Raw genomic sequence first — 22,077 nt, 5'->3', positions numbered from 1 at the left:
TGTTTATGATGAAAAATTCGACGAAAGTAATTTTATTATAAAATAAACAATATAAAAGTTTACATGTTGTATATGAAAAAATATTAATATTTTTATGTTTTCATATACAACATATATATTTTCATATTGCTTATTTTATTTTATTGTCTCGTGTAATTTGTAAACCATGAACCTATTAATTTATGTTCTAATATAATATTTGATAACAATTATGTAGGGGGGCAATCCATGGCTGGGGGGGGCATTTCAGTGCATAACACCGGTGTAAGCGCACACTCGACTACTGTTTCCTTACCTCAAAGTGACAAGTAGTCTCTCTTCGGGGCTAACACCAAGTCGCATATTGGTTGATCGGCGTTCAATGTGGCATTGCACCAGCTGCAGCAGACAATCAAAAGTGGAAACCAACATCTGACAGTAATTAAAAAACTTGCACGGAAATTTTCGCATTTCTTCATAAAGCACAAAAAAACTTCCTTTAACCCGACGTTGTGCAGTCAGAGGATGAACCCATTTTTTCTCTCCCTACGTTGCCGTATTACGAGTATTTGTAAAACAAGAAGATTAATATCTAACATAGCAAAATGGTCCATATTGAACGGAGGCACCTCAAATAAAACGACAAGGGCTTTCATATCCAGTTCCCGACACTGCCTCCACAGGTTAACACACAAACTACAATTTGGGCTGCAGGCTGGCGTTAGACAGAGACAAAAGAACGCCGGTGTAGAAGTCAATCGATCGCCACCAGAAAATGCAACATAAACGTCTAGGTTCAAAGCAAGTTCGCTTATCCAAAAACTTAACGCCCGAGTGAACAAGGCCTTAAAGGCTCGAGGATTCTCTAAATGATAGACTAGCAGTGGCTTCACTTTAAAGTCACCGCTAGCATTTGCACACAATGCAAGGGTGAGGCGGTCCTTCATCGGCTTATGTCCTGGCATCTTCGTCTCCTCTGCTGTGATGTACGTCCTACGGGCATTTTCTTCCAAAAAAGCCCCGTCTCGTCGCAATTAAAAACTTGCTGGGGGATGTAACATTTTGCCTCGATGAACTGCGTGAAACGTGTGATGAACTCGTCAGCTGCCTTCTGGTCTGCACTTGCTGCCTTGCCATGTCTTACGACAGAGTGAATGCCTGATCGCTTCTTAAATCTGTCGAACCATCCATGACTAGCCTTGAATTCTGATTCTACTACATTCGTAGATGTGGATGATGCGAGTCTGACCCAGCACCCTACAGTTTTGAGAATGACACAAATATTAGTTTGCTGCTTCAATGTTTTTAGATGTTTATGTCATAAGTTCATAAGTTTCAAAGGCTTTTATTGACAATTACATGAAGTTTATGCAAAGAGCCAATATTTGCAGTGTTGGTCCTTCTTTTTCAAGTCCTCTGTAATTCACCCTGGTATGCTGTGTGAACGTTACCCGGGCACAGACAGGCAGACATGTTGTTTTTCACACACTACACGTTTATTTGCAATACTATTATTTACAAAGTCCAAGTGCACACAAACCCCAAGTCCCCAAAATCCTGGCCAACACACAATGCCTCCACTCTTCAGGCCGCCTCCACTCTCCTCTGCTTAGTCCTTCTTCCACCCGACTCCAGCCTTGAATGAAGGGAGGCGGCCCCTTTAATCCTCACCCGGATATGCTCCAGGTGCTCCCCGGCAATCACCCGCCGACACTCCCCTGTGTGGTGGAAGTGCCGGCTGTACTCCCGGAAGCATTCTGGATGTCCCTGCTTCTCTTCCCCCCAGCACTTCCTGGTGTGGCGGAACTACTGAGGTCCAGGGTTCCCAAGGCATTGGGGCACCCCCTGGCGGTGACCACGGGCCCCTACAGGGTTGGGCTTCCATTCCTTCAACCCGTGGCCCCCAAAGCCACCAGGATGATGGCCCCCACATGATCCAAGGCGGGTGCACGCCCTCTTCCGGTCCTTTATGGTGTCTCTGACAGCTGTCAATCAACTTCTGGGCCTAATCCTGACTGATGTCAGCCCATTCTTTCATAATCAATGCTTGGAGTTTGTCAGAATTTGTGGTTTTTTGTTTGTCCACCCGCCTCTTGAGAATTGACCACAAGTTCTCAACGGGATTAAGGTCTGTGGAGTGTCCTGGCCATAGACCAAAATTTCAGTGTTTTGTCCCCTGAGCCACTTAGTTATCACTTTTGCTCTATGGCACGGTGCTCCACCATGCTGGGAAATGCACTGTTTGTCACCAACCTGTTCTTGGATGGTCTGTGTGTCAAATCAAAACTCCAAATAACTGGCTAAATGTCTTCTTACAATTTCTCTATTAGATTGTGATTTGCCAACTACTGTAGTTAGACTACAACAATAAGATGTCACTAAAACCATTCAAGAAATGTTTTAGGTTTTTGCCTAATTCAAAAAGTACCCATGGACACACTGTTGCCATGAAGGGATGTACCTGATCTGTGTTGATATTCACATATGCTGAATCACTCAAACATTTCTCTCTTTGTAGATCATAAAAAAGGACCCAAGAACATTACACTGACAACACCAGCCTTCACTGTTGTCACTTGTCATGATGAAGACACAGACTCTTGTGATTTTCACCATATCCTTGGCCTTCCAGCAGAATTAGACCAGGCAATAACTTTCCGGTCCTTTAATATTTGCATTCATTGGTCCAATACAACCACATCTTCTCGTTTTTGACCAATGTGAGTTGAATTCCATTGTGCCCATTTGAGATAATGTACAATGAGTTGTGCTTTCTGAAATTCTGAGTTCCACACTATATTTGAAAATTCTCAATTTTTCTATCTTGTAAAATATCCTTCTGAATCGCATAATACAATGAAACCAAACCTACTTGTTTTAAAAAGTATTTTCTGTACATCATTTATAGGCTGTCCCTCAAACATGATATAGTTACAGCATATTGGCCAATTAAAATAAATATCAGGTCTGGGCTTGCAGGTCCACTAGATGTGACTAGGTGGAGCTGTAGCCAATTGTAACTAGCGGAAAAAGACACCATTCCCATTACTTGGACACAATTCCAAGGGCACCAGAAGTGACTCCAGAGGTTGTTGGTAAACGGTGTTTAAAAGATCCTTCTAGCCATAAGACTGTTGAGCAAATGAAAACAAGAGCATAATTGGCAAGAGGACAAGAGCCCAGAAGAAGCACAAAATTACTGTAGGTGTTTTCTGGAGTCTTTATAATTTATCATGGGTAAGTGGGTGCCTTAAGGTTGGTCAGAAATGAGGCAGGCAGTCTGGTGTAGTGGTTAAGGCTTTGGACTTCAAACTGTGAACTTGTAGGTTCAGATCCCACTACTGACAATATGTGACCATGAGCCAGTCACTTGACCTGTCTGTGGTCCAATTGGACCTCAAAATAAGTGTAACCAATTGTATCATAAATGATGTAAGTGAACTTGAATAAAGGCACCAGTTAAATAAGAAAATTTAAAATTATATAGACAGGCCATGGGAGCTGTCTTATTATTTTCTCCTTATCAGATTTTGCCCTAGTGTTTTTATTTTTGTGATAATTTACCATTTTCATAACCCTCATCTATGTGGTCCAATTTTATGTGTGGGAACAGCTTAAATGTACCCCCTACAATTCTTGAAATACGTTAAGCAAGCTAATATTTTATTGCCGTAACAATGTTAGTTGCATTGAATTTGATGTTAATGAAGCACATCATGGGAAAAGCACAGAACAAAGTGGGAAATGCAGGTAGAATTAATAACAAGGGGCTACTCATTATACATCTAAAGCTGATGATTGCATAAGTACAGGTTACCTCATTTTGAAATTCAAATATCTTCCCTCCAGTATGGAAACTTGAGTTTTACTGTTTGTTTTTTTACAATACTTTTACAAAATACAAATCCTCCATAGGCTCTATACTATGCACTTTTACTTTTAGTACAGTTTATGTTAAAATCTAGAAGACCACTGAGAACCTGTGCTGCCACACCAGTATCTATATGTACATTGTGACAGCTAAGGTTTTAATTATTAGGAACATTTTCTATATGGATAGAAATCACAAGAAGAAAAAAGATTACATTTTCTGGTGGCATAAAATGCATTGGGGCGGCACGGTGGCGCAGTGGTAGCGCTGCTGCCTCGCAGTTAGGAGACCCGGGTTCGCTTCCCGGGTCCTCCCTGCGTGGAGTTTGCATGTTCTCCCCGTGTCTGCGTGGGTTTCCTCCCACAGTCCAAAGACATGCAGGTTAGGTGGATTGGCGATTCTAAATTGGCCCTAGTGTGTGCTTGGTGTGTGGGTGTGTTTGTGTGTGTCCTGCGGTGGGTTGGCACCCTGCCCAGGATTGGTTCCTGCCTTGTGCCCTGTGTTGGCTGGGATTGGCTCCAGCAGACCCCCGTGACCCTGTATTTGGATTCAGCGGGTTAGAAAATGGATGGATGGATAAAATGCATTGATTAATCCCCAAGGTATAAATAAATAAAGTATGAATTTTTTTTAAGTTTTAAGTTTATTTTAGTTATAAATGGACTAAAAAGCAAAAAATATTTTTTTAAGCACAATTTTTGTGGTTATATGTGACTAAATAAAATCATGGGGTGCACATAAATTAATTAATTCAAACAATTTTTGAAACTTGTTTAGCATGGTGGGAAATTACAATGTTGTTGTTTTTTATATTTTGTGATGAAAGTAGCTATTCTATAAATTGATTGATTGAATTAATATATGTCCGATTGAATTAATATATGTCACTTACTGTAAAAAAATGAAACTTGTGGTTAAAGAAAAATAAATTTTTTTGCTTTTTAGTGCATTTATAAGTAAAGTTAATAAAATTGTTTAACTTAAAATTTTCTTTTTATATATTTTTGAATATTTTACAAATGATTTTGCTTTAATCATTTTTAATGAACAGGAAGCTTCTTTGAAAGTATTACATAATATATCTTTTTTGCAGAATTATTTGAATACTAAAAAGAATTATATTTTGCCTATTTTTCTGTCCAGGTTCTTATGGGATTAGTGCTCGGTTGTTGTCTGACGACAAAATGGCAAGCTTACACCAACACTTCCTCACCTTGATCATCAAGGCTACTCCTTCGCAAGAGTAAACAAGTAAAGTCTGCATGCATATTTACCAACTTCACTCACTGGAAGAGGCAAGTAGGGGCAATCAGATGCGTCTCTCACTTGTATGCTCCTATATTTCACTATATTCTCTCTCCATCATTGTAGTGTGTTTTTTAATTGGAATCTCATAACCATTGATTATGGCAAAATTTGTTATGTAATTGCATCGGTTTTGATGGATTATTGTATTGTCATCGATACGGAACATGTCTGCAAAATATGAAAAAATTAGCTTTGCCAAAATGGGTTTAAAATCAGTTGCAAGTTTTGATCCAGGCAAACAAACAGACAGAGGAGTCAAGTTAAATAAAATCGTTTAAGAAAGAAAATAGCTCATGGTGTTAAAGTCCTGAAAGATCAGTAGCCTGATAAGCAATTGAATTTACAAAGTCTTATGGTCAGACCTGCAAGTGTCTGCTTTACCCACCCATCCTTACATGCACAGACGTGAGCGCCTTCCTAAAATTAATTAGTTCCTAAAGAGCACAAAAAAGGAAACACATCACAGAGTAGAAAAAAGTGAATGGCAAAACTGACTACAACAAACAAACAACAACCTGTAGCACAAAACAATATGTGCTGAAAAACAAGTAGGGAAAATAGCCTGTGCAATGAATAGGAAGATGGAAGAGGTGCATTAAACTATTAAGTGAAGTGAATTTCATAAAGACAAGAGTGTGGCAATTCTTCTTTCATGGAGGGATTGCTGCCCCTTGACGTAACTCATATTGTTGAGTAGAAGGAGGCTCCTTTAATTTCATTCATTCATTATCCAACCCGCTATATCCTGACTACAGGGTCACGGGTCTGCTGGAACCAATCCCAGCCAACACAGGGAGCAAGGCAGGAAACAAACCCCGGGCAGGGCACCAGCCCACCGCAGCTCCTTTAATTTGAAAAGAAATAAAATTAAATTACATTTAAATGAAGATGGTATTTAAGGGGAAAACCAAAAGAACTGTCAAAGATGATGCAGATGGTTGAATCAAGAAGTAACCAGAGAGCCTAACGTCAATACCAAATTATTGTACAAAATTTGTAGTCGAAAAGCAAAGCAAAAATCCTGCCGACCTTATGATCCTTTCCCTAAATAACTGTTAAGATCTATGCATGTTGAGAATTTTTTTTTTCTCTAAATATTTTTTGTGGGAATTTGGGTTGTTTTTTCTTTAAGCCAACCGCCCCCTTCTTCTGTGCAGTTATATGTTTCCTGAATGTAATGATCATTCATGGTGCGGTGACATTATTCTGTTAATCAATTGGGCAACACTAGGTTACTATTCCTGATACTGGCACACAAAGCCTTGCATCATCAGTGCGACCTTTTAAATCTGGTGCAAAGATTCATTTGGTATCCATGACTGGGATAAAAACTCCATCAGACGAAATTTTGTTTCTACTTTCAGGTTTCCAATTCTACTGTTTTCTCTCTCTTTGACTTTTATTTCTGTTTACAATTAGGCTATGGGCTTTAGGATTTATTCTTTACAGTTTTGTCTTATTTTTGGTTTGACATTTCTTCTCTGGATTCTCTTCTCACCTTCACGCAGAATAATAACTCACAAAGAACTGAGTTGATTTGTTTCTTTGTACAAAAGTTGGACACCAGCAACACTGTGCGGTGCGTAGTGATGTTACATGAAAGACGGAGAAAAGACGTGTCTGACAGTGTTTCCATTGTCAACAAACAAAAAAAAATGAAGAATGTCCCAAAAATATAAATATAAAATGGTATAACATGGAGGAAATGGTAAAATAAAATAACAACCTTCTTATATAATACACTACCATGGCTGTCCGTTTGTCTGTCCATAATTTTAAATCACCTCTAGCCTGCAAACTGTTTGACCTATTGACCTGAAATTTGGGACACATATACTACATGACGTCTACTATCCACTTTCGAGGCAATGATTAACCTTCAAGGTTATTCCTCTTTGTATTTTTATTTTATTTTATTGTAGAATCAACTCTCGGTAGTGACCAGCAGGGTGGTCATGCGGCACATGCGCACGGACGTTGTTCTCATTCCTACCACCTTCGCCATCACTTCCACTACCTCTTCATATCTTAAATCATTCTTGAGGCAGATTGAAGACTTAAGTGTCAGCTTAAGTGAAAAATTAAGGAAAAATTACTAAGTAATTGCAACACAAACACTGACTTAATCATTTTTAACGTGAAAAGATGCGTTAAAGAAGAGAAGAAGCGGGCCGCTAGGATGGAGAAAAGAAGAGCTGCTCAGGAAGCAGCAATAGCATCAACCTCTGAGCAAACAAACGCTAAACACACAGAGAAAGAATACAAAATCTCAAGGCAAGTGTAGTGTGCCGCTACTGGTAAAAAGCATATTGTGAGACTCCTAAACTCTTTTGAGACCCTCTCCAACGGGACGACACGCAGAAGCGTGACTGCTGTGTCCGTTGAGGGTTGCTTGTCCATTGGCAAGGCAACCGCAGATTCACAGTGGCTCAGAAACAACTACAATCTGACTGCTGCTACACGCAAAGCACTAGTCTCCCGATGGGTGATGTAGGGAATGTTATAGCTTGGCCACTGACCAGGCTCCAACCTTGCCTGTTTGCTGTGTCTGTGTTTAATAGAATGGTAGATCCCACTACAATAAATAACTATGCTGTTCCTCTTTTGAGTTAAATAAAGCTGGTTTTGCTAAGGTTCTGAGCCTCGACCTTGTCTTTGCGGTGCAAGACACCGGCTCACATGTCACAATATGGATCAAAGTTACCCAAAATCAAACAGAAGCTAATCTAGATGCTAAAAGACTACTGTTCTTCATAACACACCATTATGTAATGTAGCCACACCAATATGGCATTACAGTTTCTTTGCTATCTTGGATTGATAGTAAAATCATGCAAAATAAAAAACAACAAAAGTAAAAAATAAAACACAAAACAACACACAACAGCACAAAACATGCTCAGATGGCTGTAAAACATGACAGAATCATGCTCCACTCACTCTTAACGCTAGTCCCTCATGGGATGGCGTTCTTTGGGCTACTGAGAATGGTAATCACAGGTACGCCTCACCAAGTCATACAAATCACAAAGGCATGTTGCCATTTCCCAGAGCTTTGGAGTTGTTAGCCGTTCCTAGCATGTGCAATGCCAAACAAGGGTTAATAATCCCTTTGCACTCTACTTGCTAATGCCTGGCAGACTCATTTCAAATCGCATTTCCATAATGCATTGCTATACCCAAGGCGACAGGCCGGCGAATGTAAGTGACAAAGATTTGTTCAAATTGCAGCTGCCTCTGACAAGGCTTTGAGCAACGCCTGTCACGAAGAGAAAAAAAGAAAAGGCCGCTTGGTCATAAAGGGAAAAAAATTTACATGAAAATATGATTGGTGGAAAGGCACACACACACTTTCATCCTGAGTAGAAGCGGACACTGAGATGTTACATTTTGCAAAGCAGCCTTAAGTGTATTTTATTTAAATATGGACAAAAGTTTGGGAAAGTCCACTGGGACAGAATAGTCACTGTTTTGGTGGGCTGGTTATGGAGCAGCTGCCTAATTGGAGGGACAGCTGTGTCTATGCATGTGTGTGTCCATGTATAGGTAGGTGTGTATGCATTACATTCTGGTGTGTGAGCAAGAATGTGTACAGGTTTGTCCGAAATGTATGTCTGTGTGTGAATGTCATGGGTGGATGCAGGCCAATGTGTGTTTGTGTGTTGGGTACCAGTCAGTGTGTGCAAATGTGAGACACATCTGTATGTGCTCAGACATTGGATTGTAGATTTACATTGCTACATATCTGTTTCTGCCTAATTCTGAGTCTGAACACATGCATAAATGTGTAGACAGGTGACAGAAACTATCAGAACAGTGGGCATACTGTTTATTTGCATTGACATGGGCATTTATGAACTTGACTTGCTGTCATACTGTATCGGTATGATTCTGTGCTGGTTCTCTGAGTCTGTACTCCATGCAGAGCACTGTACGAGTGCTGAATTGAATGAAATAAGAAGGATGAGATGGGCAGACTGATTGACAGAATTTCAAAATGCTTCCATGCAGAAGGGTTATTGATGGCTTTGTGAAACTTCTGCTGCCAGAAAGACTCAGCAGTTATGTCCAGCTCTGTCTTTCTGTACCTTTTTACAAGCCGATCAGTGCAGCCTCATTAGGAGCAGGTCCAATGCTAATGAAGTTTCTACAAATGACTCTGCCTGTATTCTCTCAAGCACCTGAAGATAATCGGAAAAAGTGCAGAGGCTAGAAATGAAGGCTCATAAATTGCACCAGGCATATTAACACATATAATTGATTAAATTAGCTCATTTGCTGTAATTACACTCCATTAATTTCCTCTATAGCACACATGTTCACTCGCCGCAAACCATCCGTTACTCCGCTCTCTCGCTGGAAAGTGCGTTAATGCACTCTGTCTCATCCCAGCAATGCTCCTTCCTGAATACAAGTAGCTCATTCTGCTTGTGGGAGGTCACCCAAGCGTCAATGCCTTTATGATGGCATTCTAATCTCCTTTCTTTGACTCCCCTCCCCGGAATCTTTCAAACAAACCAATAGTTAGACATCTTATGCAAAGATCCTAATACAGGTCCCAATGGTAGCCAGTGGGGGGGGGGCAGTGTGCTGAGCTAGGAAATATCTGATCAGAGATCAATGTGTTTAAGATAGAATCTCACATACAGTAGAAGGATTATCATGGAACATCAAGACAGCTGTGGTTCTTTCTTCTCACTTGCTGCTTACTGATATAGGAGAGGAAGAGAAGGGTGAATGTGAAGGTTTGATAGATTGGCTTTGTAGGCTTCATTTAATCCTTGCAAACAGTTTCAAAAAAGTACCTTTTGGGTGGCAAAAGCCATGAGGAAGCTAGGATGTTAAAACTCAAACTTCCCTAAAGTGTGCTAGTCTTGAAATGTTATTAAAAGGGAAAAAGAGGCACAAAGGAGGGTGCCAAGCAGAACCAGCTTGCCATGTTGGCAGGCTTTGTCTGCTTTAATGTGGTCCAGGGTAATCTCCAGGGTTTATGCCAGATACAGATCTAAGCACCAATTAGTCATCTGTAAGTTTTCATATTTTTGATTTTATTTAACTAAAGTTTCCTAGGTTTGTGAACTACTCCTCTAATGGAGTGGCATCTGTTCGGTACTGGTTTCTGCTTGGCCTCAAAATTACTAGGATATGCTCTGGCCCCTGTAACCTGTGCAACTTCCTATCTTTCATCTTCGTTTTCTCTAAAGTTGTAAATAAGCAATTGTGGTGGACAGGAGGCATGGACTGGTGTCCTGACTGTGATGGTGCATGATTCCTTACCTGGTTGGGAGGTGGCCATACTGAATGGCCAAAAAGAAAGGTAGGCTGTTCCTTGCCTTTGCAAGGAGGTTGGCAGGAGGCACCATCCTCAGAGTGAATATGCTGGCGTCCTGGCAAGGATGGACCAAAATTTCTTATTTCTTATGAGGCCTGTGTAACAGAGGGACAGGGGAGGCCATCTCTTTGCTAGATGGCAGCGGCCCTGGAATATGGTACAAATATGAATACCCAAAGGTTATGCTGGGAATTGTAGTCCTGTGGGGCAGCCCTGTTGGGTTCCATGGATGCCTGTCAGGGTATGCTGCAGGGATCTGTGGTCCCTACTTTGGGGAGCTTATGCCTAACATGGAAGTGTGGTCCTATTGGCAATGCCCTGACACAGGAAATACTCCAGAGTCTTCAATAAAAGGAGCCGCTCTGCCTTATCCAGGTGAGTTGGAGTCGGGAGGAGTGGAGGATGAAAAAAAATAAGAAAGAGAGAAAAGATAAAAGAGAACTGCAATTGTGCAAACTGTGTGCTGAAGCCTGTTTGGAGGTATTTCTGAAATAAATCATTTATTTGCATGCAGGACTTGTGTTTTTCTAGAGTTGTGTCTGGGGTTTGGGGTGCTGCAACATCCCCTACAGGTCACAAGATGAAACTGAATTTACAGCAAATCTCTGTTTCACTTTGTAAAACACTTTTTAATTCCAGTGAAAATCACACCACTGACACAAGAAAAATGAGTCCCGTCTGGAAGCATTTACATGCCTTAATTCTGCATGAAGAACACTGCAAATTAATGTATACAACAATGCGAGAAAATGACTTCAATTTAAAGAATACTTCTCCCTTGAAGCCTCCTTTTCTTTGGTTTCCAAATGAATGGACTGATAGGCCTTCACCACTGCTTTATCATTAGCTTACTTGCACTTGTACATTCAGTGTTAAAAATGCCACCTCAACAGTCATCCTTTTAAACACTCCCAAGTGTCTCCTGCAGTGCTGTTTACACGTCTCATGTGGATATCTCGTCTCATTTGTCAAAGTGCAACTAAAAAGAGAAGAGCAAGGATTAGTGACACCTAGACAACAGATATGGGAAGGGCAGTTGGCAGCACCACCTAACCTACGTGCCAAATTTCAGGCATGTGTAACGCTTGCTGCTTATATCCTGTCAGGCCTTGTGAAAAAAACTGAGAGGCAGGAGTGAATGGGAGATCACTCTGCAACTCCAAACAATGTATGGCAAATGACACGTGCCATGAGAGCGAAGTATCTGGACAACATCAGGACACTTTTTGGCAGTCTGAACAAGAGCCAAGATTCTGCGTGTGTGAGTGGAAACATACCACTATCAACAAGAGGAAATAAGGGCAGTGTAAGAAATAACATTTACATATCCCTGCTTTCTAAAGGACTAGCAGCCCGTCTAGAGATGGTATCGAGGTGAAAATTTCAGGGAACTCTCTCCCTTCAGACTCAGTGCCCATTTCTGGGTTTGCAAGAAAATATGCTCAAGTACAAATTCAGAGGAAGGTTGTGATGTTAGGATGTATCGTTTTACTTTGCTTTTAATTAAATAGAGCTACAGTGCTTATCTGTGGCAGAGTGGTGCTAATGATATGTTATTTAGCCCAGCTCCACTCTGAAACGAAGAACAGAAAAAAAAAGTTCTCTGCTTATAAATTTTTAACTTCAGGCAGTGTGGCATAGTGGTTAAAATGTTAGACTTCAAACCCTGAGGTTGTGGGTTTAACTCATGCTACTGACACTGTGTGACCATGAGCAAACCACTTCAACTGCCTGTGCTTCAATTGAAAAAAAAGAGAATAATGTCCCAGATAAAGAAACTTTAACCAAAGATTCTGCTTTTGTTGAAGTGCGTATCAACACTTGAATGAATGAATCAATTGCTGACTTTTTCTCTGCCATACAGAAATGTGTTTGTGTCATGAAAAGTGGATGATCTGCAAGATACTGGTCTGAGGTTGAAGGTGCTGTGGCATTTATTTAAGGATTGTGTATCTATGTATGATGCAATGTGTGTGCTTGAGCTATTCATATCTTATGTGATAGTATTCTGCATAGCTAATTAAATATTCCACAGTGCAAGTGTAAGATTTCATTTTACAATGAAGCACCTGCAAAACACCTAACTACCAACTGGGTACCTCATACACTAGTGTTGTTGTTTATTATTATTATTATTATCTTTCCTTAAAGTCTTACTCTTTTAACTTATTAACCCGAATCCATTCCTTAAGCTAAGGGCTGCCATGATGGTGTGATGGTTCACATGGTGGATAAATTCCTCCTCAGTAGATGAGCAGTGCCAAGGAGGATGATGTTCTGGACCTCTTGTATCTTGATATTACCAGTGATTTTGTTGGTGTAGTTTTCCATCCCTTTCTTGACCAGCCCAAGAGCAACTATTATTATTACAGTCGATTCCTGTTAATCGGACCACATCGGGACCGGATCATTTTGGTCCTAATAACCGGCTGGTCCGATTACACGAACATGCCCTATACATGTGCAACCAAGATGGGACGTGCTATAAGTAACATATTAAAATGTTACTATGACTTTTATTGTGCTGCAAATGCGTATGGTGAACATACAAACAAGAACTACGTACATGTACATGTACGATTGCTTACAACTTTGTTTATTGAAAAAGACATCTACAAATTCTTCGAAACGATCTACACGACACTCAGCATGCGAAGCACAATAAAAAAGGTTAAATTACTAAATTCCACTCAACGTCTGAAGAACGTGTCTAGTGTGAACTGATGCATTCTGTTGACTCACTGCACTTGAACAAAATCTTGGTGTTTCCGGGTCAAGATGTGGAGGTCAGGAGAGCCACAAAATTCTTGCCATTCAAAGCTTTGGCACTAAAAGTGTCCAGTTTGACTTTCTTGAAGCAAAAGCTTTCTCGCGTAAACTTTAATCCTGATTGACAGGAAGGAATTCCTTGCACGGACACTTTTGTTTACGCTCGACTTTATGTCGCCGGCTACTGGACGGTCCGTTTTAGGAAAGAAAGGGCAGACATGTTCACCCCCAGTGGTTTGCTCTTGGTACAAATTTTCCGACTTTCTGACCTTTGATAAAAGCATAAATTCTCCTGGGAAGCCCAGGGATCCTACCGATGTCGCTGACCTGCTTTATATCCGTTTTCCGCGGGCGACTTGTGGCTTCTTTTTCTTATTCTCTGTCACATTCTTTGGTCTGATTAAACGGAATTTTGGTCCAAATAAGCGAACAATATTAGGCTTATGTAATATGATCTGTTTCGGTTCTTTAGTATTTGGTCCGAATAAGCGCCTGGTCCAATTAACCGGTGGTCCGATTAACCGGAATCAACTGTATTATTATTATTATTATTATCACCCATTCATTTTGTGAATTTGGTCTCTGAACATCCTTTGTCTTTCTCTGTATGACTGGGTACAAAACAGAAATAAGCTCTGGATAGCCTATGCAGGCCACACTCACTCATACTGGTCCAGTTTAGAGAGGCTAATTTATCTAATATACATGTCTTTGAATTTGTCAGAAGTAAACATGTTTTTGTGGTTGCCTTTGTTTTTGTGTGGTCATTTTTAATTCCAAATTGTTATTATTTCTCATTCTTATTACAGGAACACATTAGAATTAGTATTAACTAGTTGTGACAGATGGCCGGGGCCCTTACACAACTGGGACACCTTTGTGATGGAATGGCCTGAGGAAAGATAGTGCACAGGGCATTATCTCTCCCAGATTGCTATATGGCAGCCCCACAGGGTTGCTACAGCACCATGGATTCCCACAGGGCACACTGGGAATTGGAATTTGCTGTCTCAGCTCTGTTGGGTTCCAGGGGGGCTGCCAGGGTGTGCTTCAGGGACTGCAGAGCCTTGCTTTTTCGGGCTTCGCTCGCATTCAGAAATGCTTCTGAACTACGCTAACATGCCACTGGAAGTACTCCTGGGTGCAGGAAAAAAGGAGTAGCCTCCCTTCTCTTGGGGAGCATGAGCTCGGTGGGAGAAGATGAAGCTTGCTGGGAGAAAGAGGAGGCAGAGAGAGACAAAGAAGTCAAAGACAGAGAGTATTGACTGTGCTTTCTACTGTGCTTGTTACTGAGTTTATTGCTGTGGGAAATGATTGGGGAAGAATTTCCCATGAAAGAATCCAGTAAAATGCAGGTGTTTTGCTGGACTTGTTTCTGTGTCTGTCGATGTCAGATGTGGGGAGTTGGAGTGCTCCCTTCAGGCCACATATTATTAAAAAAATATTAATTTCAGATGTTTTCATTTTGTTCTGAAGAGATCTGAATTTTCATTAGTGGTTGTTTTGATGTTGATTTTTTTTTTAATTGTTCCCTCTTGGGTGCTGCCATTTCTCTGCGGCATGACATGGCATGAGCAGTAGAATGGCACATTAATAGAATAGAGGGCAGCACTGAGAACATCCATCCATCCATTATCCAACCCGCTATATCCTAACTACAGGGTCACGGGCGTCTGCTGGAGCTAATCCCAGCCAACACAGGGCGCAAGGCAGGAAACAAACCCCGGGCAGGGCACCAGCCCACCGGAGGACTTTGTTAGTGACTAGCACCCAAACCATATCAAAAAAGGAAAATCTTTTAGGGAAATAAAAGCTGATTTGTGACTTTGGTTCCTGTTCATTATTAATAAACTAAAAGAAAGGCACCTAACAAACTCCGTATACCAACTCTGCTGACATCTCAGACTATAATCCTGTCAACACATAAGCAAATCACCTCTGGCCGATGGGATTTCCAGCCTGTTCCAGCAACTCCATACAGTATATAATTGCCGACTTGACTTTTAAACCTGGAACTTTGAAATTATATGGTACTGTGCCACCATGTCACCCATTTATTATTATTATCTATTCAACTTCTAAATTCCAATACAGAGTTGCAGGCGGTTGCCAAGAATCCCCAAAACAAAGGGCCAAAACCAGAACAAACCTTCTCAAGCTCAAGCTCAACATGTGACATAAATGAACTGATTTTATTAAATCAAGGAAATTGAAGTTCCTATAACCTATTTATTAAACAAAACAAAAATTATTAAAAAATATTTAAAAAATAAAGTATTAAACAAATAATAATAAAACACTTAACTTAATCAAAATTCAACACAGAAGCAAAGAAGAAAACTAAAGCATGCTATAAACAAAGAGAAAGAGCTAGCAGAAGTAAAGACACATACTCAGAAAATGGTATCCAATATACAGTACCAAGCAATTTGAAACAAGTGGTGTCTCTCTCACAAGAGATGAGTACTAAAGTCCTCAACTAAAATATCACAAGAGGCAGAAAAGATATTGAGGGTATCCTAAAGATGGGCATTATCAAACAATACAAACTTTCTATAAAAAGTGGATCACAGTAAAGCCACACAACATTTCTCAAAAGAGACAAACACTTAAAGAGCATAAAGACTGAAAGCACAGTGAACTAAAGCTAACTGGTTTGACACTGGAGAACTGTGGCCAACAAGAGTCTTTTATAGTCCTCTGAGGTAACTGCAGTCCCAATGACCACAGAATCAGAAAGTCCTGATTGTACTTCAGACCCATTTGATCTGAGCTAAATTGAAGATAATTAAGAGATCGAAGGAAAAGAAGAAGGGAGGAAAAACCTAAAAGACACAAAAAAAAAGTGTTCTAACTTCTTCTTCTTATCGTTATTATTATCGATACTGTTGTTATAAAATTTTAAACCTAAGCTGTGCAGAAGGCTATTTTTTTTGCTTAATGCTAAAGTTCAAGTTCATATTCTTTATCAGTACTACTGTATACAGTTTGGTGTAGACATGTTGTCACAGTTATGTGTGTGTATTGTGTCATTCATGTAAAGAAACATTTGGGCAAAAAATAACAAGACTAGTGCTTTGGAGAGAGTTACCATGACAGGGTGCATGTGCTCAGCGAAACACATTAACCTGACAACATCACCTGTTTTTCAGCAAAAATAAGATGTGTGCTTATTGTCACCTTTTCCAAACAGTTTTTGTTATGGTGGTTGAAGAATAAAAATAACACAAGTTTCCAAAGTTAATTTGGAGAGGTTAGACTACATTGGAAGAAAACCCATAAAATATACTTTAGTAACTTGAAGAGCCTTAACTGTTTTTTTCTACTTTATAATCTATTTTAAAAAGAGAAATGAAAGAGATATAAAGCTTTGAATTGGTTATCTATACTAATAAAAGGCAAAGCCCTCACTCACTCACTCACTCACTCACTCACTCACTGACTCATCACTAATTCTCCAACTTCCCGTGTGGGTGGAAGGCTGAAATTTGGCAGGTTCATTCCTTACAGCTTCCTTACAAAAGTTGGGCAGGTTTTATATCGAAATTCTACGCGTAATGGTCATAACTGGAAGCAGTTTTTCTCCATTTACTGTAATGGAGATGAGCTTCAACGCCGTGGGGGCGGAGTTTCGTGTGACATCATCACGCTTCCCACATAATCACGCAGTACATAGAAAACCAGGAAGACCTCAAAAACATGCATTATATAATTGAGAAGGCAGCGAAACAATAAGAAGCGAGCGAGTGACATATACAACCATATTCATGATGCTACTTCGGAAACAAAGCACGATGTAAACCTACACTTTAAATTAAGTTCATAGACAGGCTGCCGCTGGCGTTTGTAATTTAGTGCCTGCCCATATAAGGCCGTCCGTCAGCGGCAATCCAATAGCAAACTGCCACGGGTAAATATTCACGGGTGAAGGACTGTGCTTATGGAGAGGAAGATGAGATGGTCGGGGTGGTGTTTGACACAAACTCAGCGAAACTGCGAGAGAAAGTTTTAAGTGCCAGGACTAAGGTAACATTAAACACAGCCTATTAACTGGTCTCTTCCACCTGTTTTTATAATCTGACTTGATATATTTAAAAAATGTGTGTGTGTGTTAGGTTAATTAGCAACTTTAATTGGCATCCAGTGAAAATGGGTGTGTCTATGAGTGGGCCCAGCAATGTCTAGGGTTGATTCCTTCCCTGCACTAATGCTATCTGGAAGTATCCTGAGTGGGTCTGAGGATGTTATATTATGTTACGTTACAAGTGTGGCAACAAACAAGTCCATAAAGTCGAAGCTAAAGAGATAAAATTGACCTTGCTTGTTTTATTGAGTGATTGTGAAGTAATTGTTTAGCAAGTAGCTACAGTATGTGGACGTTCATCAGAGGGGACCAAGAGCCTGTTTGCTCTGTGGCCCAAAGGTGTTGGGGACATGCACCCTTCCACAAAGTGTTAGCTATTTTTGCTTTTCTCCTTTGTATAATCACAGGATGTGCCTTAGTAAACTCCTCTCCTCCCCTCTTCTTTACTTTGGACAGAAATGACCTGCTTTGCTCAATTACTTAATTATCCCAAATGAGTTTTGATTATGAATCAAAGCCTTTCATAAACGACTATATAATGACACAAAATGGAAAAAAAGCAACTTACTTGGAGGCTTCACCTTGTGCAGGAGTTTTCGGTCTAGAAAAGAAAGACAAGAAACAGGGGGCATAATTACAGTCATTTACAGAGTCTGGAAGCCAGGCAATTACATCTCAGCGCAGAACAAAGCCAAAGTGTTTAATAGAAGCGCCCCGCTAAGTACATCTTAGATAATGTTTTCAAAAGCCTGCGCCGTTCTCACTTCTAGAGGCTTAGTCGGCCAGGCTGCACGGCACACGCACTATAATTGATTTTATTTGATCTGCAAAAGTGCAGCTCATTTAATGACCTAGGTAGCTAACAAAAAAAAAAAATCAAATAAAATACAATAATCGTGCTGTAATTAGGAACAGCACTCTCCGCAACCTGAAGATTGGAAAGTAAAATAAAAAGCTGATGCTATCTCTCTAATTGCTTAGAATCTACTATATTAAGGAAGTGAAATATTTCTTCAACATGACACAAACTGTGTGGCTGTTTTAATGAATAATAATAATATTTGTAAAATTATACCTTATATTTTCTTCTAGCTATTTTGTGAAGTAATTATGTTACAAATGAAGACACTCAAGGTTTACATGGTCACTGTTTAATCAGAAACAAAATTCCCTTTTAGTACCTTCTGGGATGCTTTTTAATATGGCTACCACCAATAAACTGCCACCAATCACTGACCAAAGCCTGTGATGGCTGAAGGAAATGAAGAGAGGGCATTTGTCAGGTAATGCAATCGACCAAACTCCTCACCCACCCATTACAGAAGAGCAGAGTGGCAAGATTTTGGACCAGGGATCTCAAACTCCAGTGCTGGAGAGCCCCAGTGGCTGCAGGTTTTCATTCTAACCCTTTTCTTAATTAGTGACCTGTTTTTGCTGCTAATTAACTTCTTTTGAATTACATTTGTGTCCCTGAATTTCTTCACCATTCCTCTGAATTGCTTCACTTCTTTCCTTAAATGGCACCCAAACAGAAAAGAAATGTGAAGTGAGGGAGCCAACAGAAGACCAACTAAGTCAGGTCTTCAAACTCCAACCAGTTACTTAATTAGGTGCTGATTCTTGTTGTTAATTAAGCTCATTCTTTAATTCCATGGCTTGTTGCTTCTCTCATTGTGGAGTTGCAGACATGTCCAAATTGTTGCTTTTCTCTTTTCTAAGAGCACATAAAAATGTTTTGTGGACCTGAGCAGATCAACATTCCTGAGACCTTCATCTTTCTTTATTTTCAGATTTTGTATGATAGCCACAGTTTGCTGATTATGTTTTGGTTCATTTTGTATCTCATTATTGTTTGGGTGCCAAATAAGGAAAAATAAACAATTAGGGGTCTGAGTCTTCAAGAGCAAGTCAATTAGAATTAATTCAAAAGAAGTTAATTAGCAGCAAAAACAGGTCACTAATTAAGAAAAGGGTTAGAATGAAAACCTGCAGCCACTGTGGCCCTCCTGGACAGGAGTTTGAGATCCATGTTTTAGACTGAATCCATTCATCATGTATGCTGTGTAGAGGCTAATGCTTTGGACTTGAAATTGCAAAGATGGGATTTAAGTTTCTGCCTGTAGGTCAAGGCAAGTCATTTTGCACTATCTGTGTTCCCATTGTGCAAATAAGGAGGTAAGTAACTGCATTGGAGCCTCATCTTGGGATTTAGCAAGTTGCACCCAAATATTCAATCAAAAATCCATGCTGTTTCTAAATCTTCTTTTTCCATTAAATGGTAGTGTTGAGCTAGAATCTATCCCATAAATGTGTAGCTGCTAAGAAGACATGCAGTGACCAGCTTGATAGGCCAACCAAATTTTGCTAGACACTGTTCCACTCTGCCATCCTCTAGACATGTAGCAACTAGGAAAAGTCTCCTGTCATGAGTGTGAGAATACAAAAAATAAATGTGTGACCCCTCAGAATCTTTAAAAGGTTATGGCAAGATCTACAACTGCTATGACAGGACTTGAGCGCCAGTTGAACGTTAAAAGTTATTTTACACGACTTCTCGAGTGATTTTCAATTGAGACTTTATTTACATAATCGGAGTTGGAGGCAGTGACCTCTAACCGTGAATTCTGACACAAGCAGCGACTCAGTCCAACCAGTCTGCGACTCGCTCCTTCTTTGAATTTGTCTTAAGTCATAGGTGTATGTGAGAGATGACAGTCAATGAGTACTCACCTGGAAGTACAATGCATATAAAAGCAGCTAAGAGGGGTAGTTTAAACTGGTGTTTTGGACCATGCAAACAGAAAAAATGCCCATCTGGTTGACGTCTTGTGTTTTAAGTACCACAACAGAATGGAAAAAAATTAAAAAGGCAGAAATTGCCGGTGAACTTGCCACACCTGGAAAGTGTTCATACTGCACCGGCTCTGGCATACAGCAGAGGGGACAGCTTGTGATACACTGGAAATGTGAGACAATGCTGGAAAGCTGTCATGGAGTTATTTAATTTGTCATGTCTTGTAAGCAGCAATAAGAGTCATCAAGTTTGACATCCCCTCTGACTAAGAGTTTGTGTTATATGCCACAGGCTATAGGGAGGTAGAATCAAAGGTGCAGCTACAATCAGAGTGCTTTTATTGTGCAAAAAAAAAAAAACTCAAACTATGTTAAAAGCAGCACATTGGAAAAAAGGAAACAATTGTGACGTAAAAATAGTTTAGTCTTTTTTTGTTCCTTCTGTCCTTTTTTAAATTTCTGATTTTTCTTCTTTTTTTTCTGATTTGACTATGAACTAATTTATTGTGTAAGTTCGGCTCGATTGTATGCAATGTTATTTTCCTAAATAATAAAAGTAAAAAAATAAACAAAAGTGAACTATAAATGCAAAACTAAAATAAAAATACATACTGTTTTTCTCTCAAATAAACATTATTGCACCTTCTCTTAAAAAGGTGCAAAACTGTCACTATCCTTTTAAGGACTCTTAAAAACGAATGCAGCTCCAATTAAAGGCCGGTTTATACTTTATGGTCAGAACATGTATGCGCATGCATCATGGCTGCCAATGCGTTCCCAGCATTCTTCTGACACGACTTCTGAGCATGTCGTCAGAAATTAACATGATGCGTGTGCGAGTTGCACTACCAGCAAAAATATGTAACTGTTATGTTCCAAGTTTTGGTACGTGATGTCAGCATCATTGTTTACTATCAACATGTGACAGCAGGCTGCAATGCAGCTCTAACGGGATAAATCTGTGTGCCTCAATGTTTGATGAATGGTTTCATGCGGTGAATCAAATCATCAAACTTAAATGCTGACATGAGAATGTATTTACGTTGCATTTCTTCATTCATTTCTCGTATGGGCAATGCAAGCGTCACATATTCCCCATCATAATAACGCGATACATTTAAAGGTCCCCCACACCATCTTCTGTGTCGCTTATCTTTAACATTTTTTTTCCCTCAACTCATAACACAGCGAAACCGGATGTTATTTTCTCACTGTGATGATTTCTGGCATGGCCACTTGGTGGAATCTTCTAGATTTGCTTAAAGTACACGTGCAAGTATAAACAGTACACTGCTTGTTATCAGCAGTGTCCAAGTGCACAGGTCGCATAGCGTTTATCCCTGACCTTAAGAAGGTCTCTTCTTCCTTGATTCTCTAGGGAGATAAACTGTTCACCTCAAACTAGGTGGTCCTTGTAGCCTAAATGCTCAGAATATTAAATAGTTTGTTTGCACCAGGGATGGACAACTTCTCAAACGTTTCTTAACTGTTCATGAGATTGGGCACCAGAGATACTGTTCCGCAATAAATTCAAAGCAACAACTGCCCAATTCGGAAACAGGGGTGTAAACCAACCGAGACATGCCTTGTGACTCTTGTGTGAAGTGCCATCCTTTTGGATCACACACTTGCATGTAGAGTAACTGCATGTAGCGTGTTCACTCATGTGCTATCGTCTGTACCGCTCTGCCATTCACGTGTGGGCAAACACCTCAAAGCCAGTTGCCCTTATCCTGCTTTAGTTCTGAAACACATGAAGTCAGTGATATTGGAACATGCATCCTGTTTTTTCTATGCGTCCAATACATATGCTGATGCTGACCTCCATGGGTTATTTTCGTTTCGATACCTATCCCTCCCCAGAGAGCCAGTAAGTAAAAACAACAGTTTTTGAAAGAAGAAAGAAAGAGAAAAATCTCTGCTAGATGAAAGTAAAGTGTG

At 40.0% G+C, this 22,077-nt stretch overlaps 1 protein-coding gene across 1 annotated transcript in view; it reads right to left on the bottom strand.

Moving 5' to 3' along the window:
- Positions 1 to 22,077, bottom strand: part of unc5db (unc-5 netrin receptor Db) — a 756,179-nt gene that overhangs the window by 192,324 nt on the left and 541,778 nt on the right. The window contains exon 8 of the mRNA XM_039769246.1: positions 17,912 to 17,944. Coding sequence (XP_039625180.1) covers positions 17,912 to 17,944 — 33 coding nt within the window. The remainder of the gene's footprint in view (positions 1 to 17,911; positions 17,945 to 22,077) is intronic.

This window comes from Polypterus senegalus, chromosome 11 (assembly GCF_016835505.1).
Source record: "Polypterus senegalus isolate Bchr_013 chromosome 11, ASM1683550v1, whole genome shotgun sequence".
In the NCBI taxonomy this organism is placed as follows: domain Eukaryota; kingdom Metazoa; phylum Chordata; class Cladistia; order Polypteriformes; family Polypteridae; genus Polypterus; species Polypterus senegalus.
Note: the sequence above shows the minus strand (reverse complement) of the source record. Positions and strands in the feature narration are given on the sequence as shown.